At 31.4% G+C, this 12,109-nt stretch overlaps 3 protein-coding genes across 3 annotated transcripts in view; 2 read left to right on the top strand and 1 right to left on the bottom strand.

Annotated features, from left to right (window-relative positions):
• Positions 1 to 62: 62 nt before the first annotated feature.
• Ccdc56 (Coiled-coil domain containing 56) lies at positions 63 to 320 on the top strand. The gene has a single exon (XM_088261423.1). It carries the CDS (start codon positions 63 to 65, stop codon positions 318 to 320), a length of 258 nt encoding a protein of 85 aa, XP_088117549.1.
• A 52-nt stretch (positions 321 to 372) lies between these two features.
• Positions 373 to 1,425, top strand: LOC148308631 (dimethyladenosine transferase 1, mitochondrial-like). The gene has a single exon (XM_088261421.1). It carries the CDS (start codon positions 373 to 375, stop codon positions 1,423 to 1,425), a length of 1,053 nt encoding a protein of 350 aa, XP_088117547.1.
• Positions 1,426 to 3,190: 1,765 nt separating this feature from the next.
• Positions 3,191 to 12,109, bottom strand: part of LOC148308629 (tRNA dimethylallyltransferase-like) — a 52,649-nt gene continuing 43,730 nt past the window's right edge. The window contains exons 3-4 of the mRNA XM_088261422.1: positions 5,636 to 5,846; positions 3,191 to 4,606 (exon numbers count right to left, since the gene is read on the bottom strand). Of these exons, the coding sequence (XP_088117548.1) occupies positions 4,268 to 4,606; positions 5,636 to 5,846 (550 nt within the window). The 3' untranslated portion in view covers positions 3,191 to 4,267. The remainder of the gene's footprint in view (positions 4,607 to 5,635; positions 5,847 to 12,109) is intronic.

Genomic DNA, 12,109 nt, shown 5'->3' with positions numbered 1-12,109 from the left:
CAAACTTTTGTCGAGGTTATAATAAGTGCCGTTTGTTCACGGCAAATACGCATTTTTCGATAATGGACAGTACAAAACCTTCCGTTAATTCCGCAGAGAAAACCAAATTCTCACAAGCCGAGGTCAACTTCATGAAGATTGTTGAAGCAAAAAATTTGGAACGTGTGCAAAAACTAAAAAATATCAGAAAAAATAATATTATTACTGGTTCACTGCTCGGTGCTGGTGTCTTGGGTATTTATTTTTATTCTATATTTGCCGTCAAACAGGAGAGATTCCTGGACGACTTTATAGAACCTGCCACAGTGCACAAAGAGTAAAATTTCGCATAAAGTTCATATTATTTGTAAGTAAAATTAGCAGCTGTTCAACATGTCTCTCGCACCGAAATTAACATCCCTCCGCCTGCCGCCGCTTCCCACCATACGCGATGTTGTCAGACTGTATAAATTGAGAGCGATGAAACAACTATCTCAGAACTTCCTGATGGATGAAAGGCTTACTGACAAAATAGTGCGAGCCGCTGGCAACATAGAAGGAGCGCACGTGTGCGAAGTGGGTCCCGGACCTGGAGGCATCACACGTTCTATAATACGACAAAATCCCACACAGTTAGTCGTCGTCGAGAAAGACCCAAGATTTGTACCTTCGCTAGAAATGCTTACCGAAGCCACCGCTGGCCACATAGACTTCAATATTATCATCGGCGATGTTCTGAAAACAGACTTGAAGAAGGCGTTTTCCTATGTTTCCAATGATGAACCGTGGGATGCGCGTCCGCCGCCGATACATTTGATCGGCAATTTACCGTTTAGTGTGTCGACCATTCTCATTATTCGATGGTTGGAGATGATATCGGAACGCACCGGGCCGTGGGCTTTCGGTCGGTCGAGGATGACGCTCACGTTCCAGAAGGAGGTGGCGGAGAGGATGGCCGCACCCATTCTGAGTCCCCAGCGATGCCGGTTGTCCGTGATGTGCCAGAACTGGTGCAAAGTACACCACAAGTTTACTATACCGGGTAAAGCTTTTGTTCCTAAACCGGATGTGGATGTCGGCGTCGTAACTCTAACACCCTTGAAAGACCCCGTCATTCCGCTCAAATTCAAACTAGTGGAAAAGGTGCTGAGACAAATATTCCACTTGAGACAGAAGTACTCTATTCGGGGAGCGAAAACCCTCTTTCCTCCGGAATGTCAAGATGAATTGGCTCTTGAAATGTACCGGATTGCAAATATTAATCCGCAAACAAAGTCTTATCAATTAACGCAAGTTGAATTTAAACAGCTTTGTTACGCGTATGAACATATTATCAGTTTGCACCCGGAGGTTGCCGATTACGATTTAAGAGCCCCAAAAGCTCCAAATCCAGATTATTTTACTAACAATGATCCACAATTAGAAGATTTGTTTGTAGATAAATAATCTCATAGTATTTATATATTTTTTCATTATTTTAAATGTAGTAGGTGTGTTAGAAACAATAAAAAATGCTATTTATTATGGTTTTTTATTTTTTTATTATTTCGTATCTTCAATTGAAATTCAACTCTGTTTTATGGCTGAGATCTCAAACCATCACAAACGTTCAAATTCAGAACGCAAACGGCAATGCTAGGAACTGGACGTTTTTTTTGCCTGCATTTTTTTTAGAATACATCGCTCACTCCTTTCAAGAACGTCATAAATAAAAAAACATGATTTTTCAGGAGAACGTTTTTAAAGTTTAAAAATATAATATAATGTATTAAAAATAAATATCAAGTTACTTATTGAACTTTTTACTATGCAACAGATCTTTTCAGGTAAAACCTGAAAGTTTTTCTGCATTTGGAAAATATTTAGTTTATTTAAAAAAATAAACAAACAATACCTTTTCTTCAAAATGCAAAAACAACACATTTTGCCCTGTAGCGGGTAAATATTAAGTTAAAAATATGCCGCTTTTGCTGGGATATAGTACATTTTCTGGGCATTCCTAAAACATGCACAACTGAAAATGGACGATTTTTTATATATGACGTCGTTAAAAGGAGTGAGCGATATATTGATTTTGCTGTTGTTTTTAGAAAATATATTGGAAAAATATTTGTATAACTTTTTAAAATCTTTTTACCTTTCAATAACTTTTTTCCTTTCGAAACCATATATTTATTTCGAAGAAAAACTTATTTTTTCTATACAAATATGGTATTTTAAGCAAAAAATTCAATTACGTCAAATATTACCTGGGTTTAAAGAAAATTAAGTTAAGATTTAGTGTATATTGGGTCTTATTTTTTTTAATGAAAAACAAATGAGATTTTGCAATGTGAAGAATATGCAAATGAAAATTTATATTGGTTGTTTGTACAACTTACACAGGTAAATAACATCATAAACTATGGAATATGGCTAATTTTAATTTTACAAGGAAATCTCCTTTTGATGCTTTCCCTTTTTGTGCAGAGATATTTTGGTCACAGCCAATTTTTTAAGTAATGTTAATAAGTGTTCTTTCTTTGACTGACAATTACAAAATCTATATTGTAAATAATATCCCATCATAACTGTCTGCTTCACTTTTAATTTATAGTTTGTCAGTTGAGTGTCCAGTTTTAGCAGTATATTATGTCCGCCTCCATAGTGTAATGGTCAGTACGCTCGACTACTGTACTGGAGGTCCCGAGTTCAATTTCAAAGGGGGGACAAATAAATATAAGTGATTTTTTCACTCTAATATTTATTCAATATTACCCTGGACTGGTACCTGAAGCGCAGGGCTGATCACTTTAAATTTATAGTTTGTCAGTTGAGTGTCCAGTTTTAGCAGTATATTATGTCCGCCTCCATAGTGTAATGGTCAGCACGCTTGACTACTGTACTGGAGGTCCCGAGTTCAATTTCAAAGGGGGGACAAAAAAATTAAATGATTTTTTCACTCTAATATTTATTCAACATTACCCTGGACTGGTACCTGAAGCGCAGGGCTGATCACCTTTCCTTCATGTATTAATGATCAAAATAACACTACTTTTATATGATGCAGTGCCCTATGCACCATTGGGGTGCGGATAAGGGTTTGAAGAAGAAGAATATATTTTAACACATTGTTTGCAGGAAACGTTTTTAAAGCGTCTTTTACATACTGTTGGTACAGAGCGGGAGACGCTTTAAAGCGTTCTATTTGCTTACTTTTGGAAGAGTACGAGAGACGCCAAAAAACATTGTACATATCGGAATTAAGTTTGTGGTTACTTGTGATTAGTATACTGAGGGTCGGGTGCAGACTGAGTATAATCAGGGTCACTGTTGATGAAAACACTGCCTGCAAACAATGTGTTAACACTGCAATTCCAGGCAAGTTGAATAAACAGGGTAGAAGACACAGAAAAATCAAATGTTTATATTGATAATTTTTATTAAGAGAACTTGTGGTCTGTTTAAATACATAATATGATGAAATTAATCCATATCTGAAATGTAACATTGCAAATTTATATAATTGTAGAGTGAGTCTAGAAACCTTTCTTATTTTTATAACTTTACTACCTAACGACCGTTAAAAAAAAAACCCACATTGACCATTGTCAGTCCTTATTCAGTCACCGAGCAAATAAATAAATGGCCAATGCTAAAAAAATACTGTTTTTTTTACCTTTGCTGTATGCACAATAAATTAGATGAAAAGTCACAAGAATATCGATCCTGGAAGTGATTCTTAGAAATAAAATTAATTATTTATACAATTTATCAAATTATCTCTCTAGGCTTTTATATGAAACGAATGAGTGAAGAAAGAATAGTGAAACAAATTTATGAGGTGAATGTGGTTGATAATAGAAGCTCAGGAAGGCCTAGGAAAACTTGGCATGATCAAGTATTTCAAATACCTGAAAGTGGTCAGGTCAGGAGTCGGAATAATTGGCGGGTATGTATGAGAAGATGCATAAATGTGGAAGTGGCAAAGATTGTTTGCAAAGACAGATTGGTGTGGCATTCCATTTTCTCTGCCTATCCCTGCGGAGAAGCGGCATGATGGTTAGTAAGATAGTTTTGAATACGTCTGGTTTTATATGAATCTCATAACTTGTGGCGCTTTAGTCTTAAATTTTGTCGACCATCAATTGAAGATTTATTGAATTTGTTTTTTGTTATTGAAAAAATAAAAAAATTAATACTCCAAGGAGTATTTTTTGCTTTCTAAAATTAAAACTTTCCATAAATCATTTGGATGCAAAAATGTAATACTTTTAGCTTTCCATTTTGGTTACAGGGTATCACAGTTTTAAAAACTGCTACTTCCATCAGGTTTAGTAAAAGATTTATTACTTTCTTGAGAATTTACAGATTTTAATAATCTCTTTATCTGTTTTTTATGCTTCTTTGAGTTCATGTGTATCTTGTATTGATGGTCTCCAATGAAGACTCTCTGACATGTATCACAAAAATGAGATGCATTTGGATTATTTCCATCGACGTAGCTGACTCCAGTAACAAATGATTCCGGTTGTATAGGGCATTCAGTATCATTCAAAATGTTTTCAACTATTTGTAATGCTTTCTGAGAAACATTTTCATTCCATAATGAAACATCACTGGTATCTAATTTATAAATTGGTGGCACCTGAAATCAAATTGAAATACATAAGATCAGTAAGTATAAGATGCTGAATTATATGACGAAATTAAAAATTATTGCGACCATTAAAATATGTATGTTATTTAACACATTGTTGTTTTTTATCAACCCCAACCCTAATTAGGGCCGTATACTAATCACAAGTAATCGAAAACGCAACTCCGATCTGTACAATGTTTTTTGGCATCTCGCGCTGTACCAAAAGTAAGCAAATAGAAAGCTTATAAGCGTCTCCCGCTCTACTAACAGTAAGTAAAATACGCTTTTAAGCGTTTCCCGGAAACAATGTGTAAAGAGAAAATAAAAATTTTCTGTGAATATTGCCCCACCATCCAAAGTTTTGTCAGCTTGTCAATTCAAAACCAGTCATAAATAAAAATAATAATATGACTTGCATTGACATCTTTGTACAGTTTCTTAAAGCTTTAGGGCAGTTATCTATATGTAGTACTAACATGGTTTGAGTTTAAAAAGATGATGCCTGAATAAAATTGAGTCATTCATTTTATATTCATTCTCAACAAAAACTTACTCACCAAAGTATGTCAACAAACCCTTTTTGTAAACGTATTTATGTAGCTTACAATGTTAAGGGAATACATAAACACAATATTAAAGATGCATATTACCGTTTTTACAATGTTTGAGCCTGACCAAAAGCTGTATTGCATATTAATATTATGTTAAATATATTACTTTTAATTCTACTTCAATATAATCCAAAATTCTTATTCTGCTACTTAAAATATAATCAGATATTGCCAATCTCATCTTCGTTCCATGCTAGAGTTGAAATGCTCTATTTGATGGGCATTTGTTTTAGAATTTAAAAAAAAAAAAAATTACTCTTCGATAGTGAAAGCAATTTAAATCATTAAAAAATGAAGAAAAAAACATCAATTAAAAAATTAATAATGTATGTAATATGATTTTGTAATAATGGACTATTTACGTATATGTGTATTACTAACTTACCCATTTACACATAAATAATTAAGTAGTTACAATAGGTACCTGTCTATTTGGACATCCAAGAAAGCGGTTCTTAACCATTTTGTTTTGTCGCCTGGCGTATCTTTTTGTGGCAATTTTAAGATTCTGTAAACTTTCAGAAAACATTTTCTGCCCATGAGTTGTAGTCCGCTCATCTTCAGTTAGAATCAAATACTCGTGGAATTCTTTGAAACCGATGGACTGGAATATTCCTTTAGTATAATCAGTCGGCCTGGAACAACAATAAATAATTCATCAATTTCAGAATATGATTTAGCAATGAAATATTTTCACATTTTTTTAATTGCATAAATGAATATTAAGATTTTAAAATTTTTCATATAAACAAATATGGGCTTGTATTGGATTATATACTATTATTGTATATTTTAAAAAGTTATTATTAATAAAAATTATTAGTAGTTAGTATTGAAAATCGGTACCTACTGAGATGGGTTCGAATGGAATCTACAAGTTTTGACATCTGTGAATGTGGCGGAAGCTTTTATAGGTACTTTTTAAGAGACATTCAAATCAAAAAAAATCTTTTTCATTTTCCCATAATGAAATCAATCGTATAAATTTTTATGTATCCAAGATATATCTTAATTAAGCACAAAACGGTAATTTTCTTACATTTTGTAAGTATTATACAACGATTGATGAAAATATTGTAACGCTGTTGCTTTTATACACATATTAGAGATGTGCCTAATGGGTTACTGTTACTTTTTCAGTTACCTGATGCCAAATACATCAGAAGCTAGGAATATGAAACCAAATTCTTTCATGATTGGCGTGATTAGCTTTAAGAGATCAAATCCGAAACCCATATAAAGTAACTACTTCTTTTAAAGAAGTATTTATTTAATTCTGTTTTAATTCAATCGTACATAACTGACACACATACAGTAATATAAACATTACATAATGCCTAATGGTTAATGGTAAGATGACTTTTTATAGGGACACATAAACAACTGTATTTCAAATTTAATTGTTAATCCTTATTCAAAATTCAGTATTATATTGTAAATAAACAATTTATAATAACCTAAGATGGAGGAGTTAAACAATAAAAACTGATTTGCTTCAAATGTACATATCGCCCACTCCTTTCAAGAACGTCATAAATCAAAAATTGTCAATTTTCAGTTGTGCATGTTTTCGGAATGCCCAAAAAATGCACTATATCCCAGCAAAAGAGGCATATTTTTATCTTAATATTTACCCGCTACAGGGCAGAAAGTGTTGTTTTTGCATTTTGAAGAAAAGGTTTTGTTTTTTTTTTCAAATTTTTTCAAATTTACTAAATATTTTTCAAATGGAGAAGAAACCTTCAGGTTTTACTTAAAAAGAACTGTTGCACAGTAAAAAGTTCAATAAGTGGCTTGATATTTATTTTGAATACATTGTATTATATTTTCAAACTTAAAAATGTTCTCCTGAAAAATCAAGTTTTTTGATATGACGTTCTTGAAAGGAGTGAGCGATATATCAAATTCAAGGAGGGAAGTATTGTTCTTTGTGAAATAAATAAAAAAATCAGCCTCATGTACTTGCTTAAACACTTACATGCAATAACAATAACATATGCAACTTCAGAGTAGAGGATAATATTATCCCCTCGTTATATAGGAGTATGCAATAAGTAGATACATATACAAAGGTTGGCTGTGGACAAAATGAAATTTGATCCATGTGAAACAACGGCAGTGGTGGCCTCAACTTGTTTGTAAGGAAGTCCTACAATCCTTCAGGGTGGTATTCATGAGAAAAATGAGATTTCTTAGTGATATTATGCAATATTTAGTACCATTTTAAATTCTGGCCAACCAGAGTAATACGGACATAGAGTGATTTATAAAATACATATTTAAATGATTTATTCAAATGGTTTACAACATTTCTTTACATCTCACCAATAGATGTCTCTAGTGAAGTTCTAGTGATTCAAGAACAAGGTTTCTAAATTGGTTCATATATATATATATATATATATAGAACTTCCAAGAATTTTAGTACTGTGGTTGTCAATAATGGGCAGAATTGGTGAATGTTACACGTGTGTAAAGTGATCACTTAAACCAGCCTATGACGGTCGTCAGCCCTGTAAATGCCCAGACTTCCATATTCTTCTTCATCTTTGATGAGATGTCAAAAAATAATATTCAGATGGTGTTTATTTGTATCTAGGATTTTATAATAAATGAGAAATTTTCAAGGTACATTATAATAAATTAAAGTTTTATAATTAAATAACCAAAAATCATTAAGATCTTTATTGATATTTCAACAATGATGATGACATCCATTGAACTGGGAATATGGAAGATTGATATTTACTAGGTTTACTTGCCATTAATTATCAGCTGGTTTAAGTGATCACTTTAAACGCTGTGTAACATAAAAAAATTAACCCATGTTTGACAAATACATACATGAAATACTCAAATTCCAGAAAGTGTATATTACATACATATATGTCACAAGTGAGAACACAACGTTTTTATCTTCAAAATAGGCAACATCTAGAGTAAAATTTGTAAATTTTGGTCCAGTTTCCAGAGTTCTTCATCATATTGAGATTGAATTTTCGGACGATCATCTCCTAACACGATTCTTACAAGATTTTTTAAAATCCTTATTACATTGAAACAAATATTTTTGTATTAAAAAAAAAACTAAATATAAATATGTATGTATATTTATATTTAATTTAATTTATAATATTCTCTTCAAATACATTGTATTTGAATGTTAAATTTAATGAGACGTTTGACATTGTGCACCGTTGGCAATTTGCATATAATTTGGTTGATAACCTGTTGCAGTCGTCGCGGCGGTTATCTGTCAAAACATGTTTATTTTATTCAGTTCATATGTGAACATTTAGAATCATATAAATATGTACTTCCAGAGCGTGATGAAATTCGGAATAGACGTTTTTCCATTGAAAATAGTATTGTGATATTTTGAGCAAGATCCAAAAATATTATCTTCGTTCGTACTTAACGGTGCTGACATGAAACCGCAATTGTATAACCTTTTTGATGTCTGCGAATCTCTTTTCAATTTGATCCAATATTTTCTTGTATACAATAATTGTAAGTATATAAATCAACGGTTTCACAAATCTCATATTTTGAATCTTTTATGAGTCAAATCGTTTCGTTTCGACGAAACCATGTTAGATAGTTTTTTTATTTTAATTTCTTTGTAATTCCAAATTAATTCAAATAAATTTAGAAGTTAGGTCTATCAAGAATGCCAGTTTTAACAGCCTTGTTTTGGAGATTATTTGATCTCTTATACGGATGAAAAAGAGAAAAAGAGAACGACTCTCAATTAGAAATGTTCTCGAATGTTCTAGGGTAATACCTTTCAAAAACGACGAAGAACAAGATTACTCAGCAATCTTATTTTATTATGTTCCAGCAAGTCTTTATAATATTTATTTATTTTTTCTAAAGGAAATAAGAAACGTGAAAATATTTAAAGTCACTCGTAAACGAGTGGAGGCTGAATAAAAAAAGAAGACATATATATGAATAGTACATATTTAATATTTGTTTGATAATACTTTTGAAAATCTTCAGTCTTCATGTTAGTTTTAAAATGTCCTAAGAAAACAAATAAATAATGTTTATAGGCAAAGGTGTTTCATAGTTAAAAAGAAAACATAATTTTATTGATTGATTGATTCGGCAGTTACTTTACGGTAATATCTATCCACTTTTAATTAAAATTTCACTTGGGAAATACCACTATTATATTAAATTTATTTTGATACTGGTGTTTGAAAATGATACGGAATGCATCGAAACGCGCGTCACAATAGGTTTGAAGAAATAATGGTATTTACCATGTGAAATTTAAAATTAGAAATAAAAATATAACCACATAAAAATTTACTATTGATTTTTAATTCATGATAAATAAGGATTTAATATATCAATTTTAAATTTACATATTGTCCGTCTGCTTATAGTAAAATGCAAAAAGCTCGCGGTAATGCGCCCCTGTTGAGAAGCACGCCAGTATGTTTAGTATAAAGTTAACACAAGAAGTAGAAAGCGACTGAAATCGTAACAGATTAATACACCATACTTATGTCAAGATTTAAAAAGGCGTAACGACGAACTGCCATTGCAACCAAAATGCGTCCACTGCGCAGACTTTACGAGGGTGAAAATGGCTTTCCCGGCAAAAGCTCGAGGTCACGATCGCTGGGATAAAACGGAACGTTTTTACCGACGTACGTTTAGCCGTAAACCGGATTTTTAAACACGCACATTTTTAGACGAAATCTATCGGTTAAAGTTAACTATAAATTAAGAGTCGGGTTTAAGAATATGACCTGGGGTAATAACTTGCAGTTTGCTCAAAACCAACTGACCACAACCATTGTCGTCGGATTGAGTGCATACAAATAAAAACAAAACAATGGCGCTTTGTAACGTCACTGAGAATATGAGAATGAAAAAAACATGTACCTACCTGCGTATGTACTGTGCTGTAATGCGATTCGAGTATAAGCATGGCGCAAAATATTTACGCATACAAAAATAACAGTGTGCATGAGCAGTAAGTACCTACCTACTTACGCGAAATATAGTTATTCTTGCGGTGTAAACAAGAGATGAAGAGCGATTACCTACACGAAGAAAGCTCCTATATATTATACAAATAAAACACGAGGTACCTACATAGGAAGAAATCTCACGATGATCATTTTTCCAGGACAAGAACATGATTTATTGATAACAAGCGATTGATTCGCCTTAAGGTACTTAATTAAAATGTCATTCCACAAAGTTAATGCCGAATCAATAAATAATATTAAGGTATTTATATTTTAATATATTTAAAACGATTGTTTCTCTCATATTCACAAAAAAATATGTTTTTCTTCAATCTTCTTCAAACCCTTACCCGCACCCCAATGGTGCATGGGGCACTGCATCATATAAACGTGTTTAAATATGTTTATTATACTTCATGTTTATACTATTGTTGTATTTTCATAGTACCAAAATACATATATTTTTTTAAATTTTGTACTGACATTTCTTGGTGGAACTGCATTTTATATAATAAAATAATTTTTATGTATTTTGGCAGATTGATTATATAGTATTTCTAAATAGTCACCAAATAAAAGAAAGCAAATGAGTCAGTACTTATGCCAACTGCCTATTTTTTTTACTCTTTACGGGGGTCGCTTGTTTAAATTGCGTATAAGTCCTTGTAATATATATTATTTAATAAGTTGTGGGATTTAATCCGGTATTTGTGCACAAATATTTGAAAGAAATCAAAATATTCAATACATTGGACTATTTCATCCAATTATATTTAAATGGTAAGAAATTACTATAAATTGCGTTATTCTTATATTTTTTTAGGAAAATGCGTTTTTAAAAGTAAGTAAAAATATTTGTTTGTGGGTAATATATCCAAAATTAAACAAGGTTTATTTGGTTATATTCTACATTTATTTATGTATATCAAGCAAGTGTTTGATAATGTCCTAAGACGACGAAACGCGTCACGTATTAACATATACATAAATAATGTAGAATTCAACCAAATAAACCTTGTTTAATTTTGGATATATTACCCATCAATCCAATATGGAATTCTACCAACTGTCTGCAGTTACAATAAAAATATTTGTGTTTACCATACTTATGGCAAAGTTATTAGTCTGATCAAAATTTCCGAACGAAATATATCGATTTAAATTTTAACTACGCAAAATTATAATTGAAATAAATAATTTGACACATAAAATAGATGTTCGTAATTGCTTGAGGTTTGGTATGGAGAAGTTCATCCTTGATTGAATGTGTACGACATATTTTGATTACCCTTAGGTAACATAACCTATTACCGTCACTTTTCAGCACATTAAACTTTTGTCTGACAATCTGAATGAATTTAATTTTATTTAAAAAATGGCTAGTAACGCACATAAAACTTATTACTTAGCATAGTGATGCGGTGTTTGAAAATGATGCGGAATGCATCGAAACACGTGGCACAATAGATTTTAAGAAATAGTGGTATTTACTAAGTAACTTAAATGAAAAAAAAAGTATTTTATTTTAGAGGAAAATCAAAGTTATTTGAATGAAAATATGGTTTTATTTGAAAATTTGTATAAAAATTTTGAAGGGTATCTATATTTCTATAAAATTGTAATTTTATTTAATATTTCAACCATTTATGAAGAAACATGTACTTATTTAGTTTCTGCATGATTTGATACTAAAAACTTTATGTGTATTCTCATTATATATGTATATGAATTAAAAGTAATATTTTTATTTAACTTAACTCTGATTCGCGAAACTGTTAACGGGACAGACTCCATTTTACTAAACTTTTTTTCAGTTAGTAAGAAAATGGCCAATTTCTAAGAGATATTTTTGTGATTTTTTTAAATAAACTTAGATAATAAATAAATATTACGTTTTGATTTAAATTTAA

Source organism: Brachycentrus maculatus, unplaced genomic scaffold, assembly GCF_059751285.1.
Source record: "Brachycentrus maculatus isolate JH-2025_06_01 unplaced genomic scaffold, ASM5975128v1 h1tg000154l, whole genome shotgun sequence".
Taxonomy (NCBI): Eukaryota; Metazoa; Arthropoda; class Insecta; order Trichoptera; family Brachycentridae; genus Brachycentrus; species Brachycentrus maculatus.
This window is presented reverse-complemented; position numbering and strand designations above follow the sequence as displayed.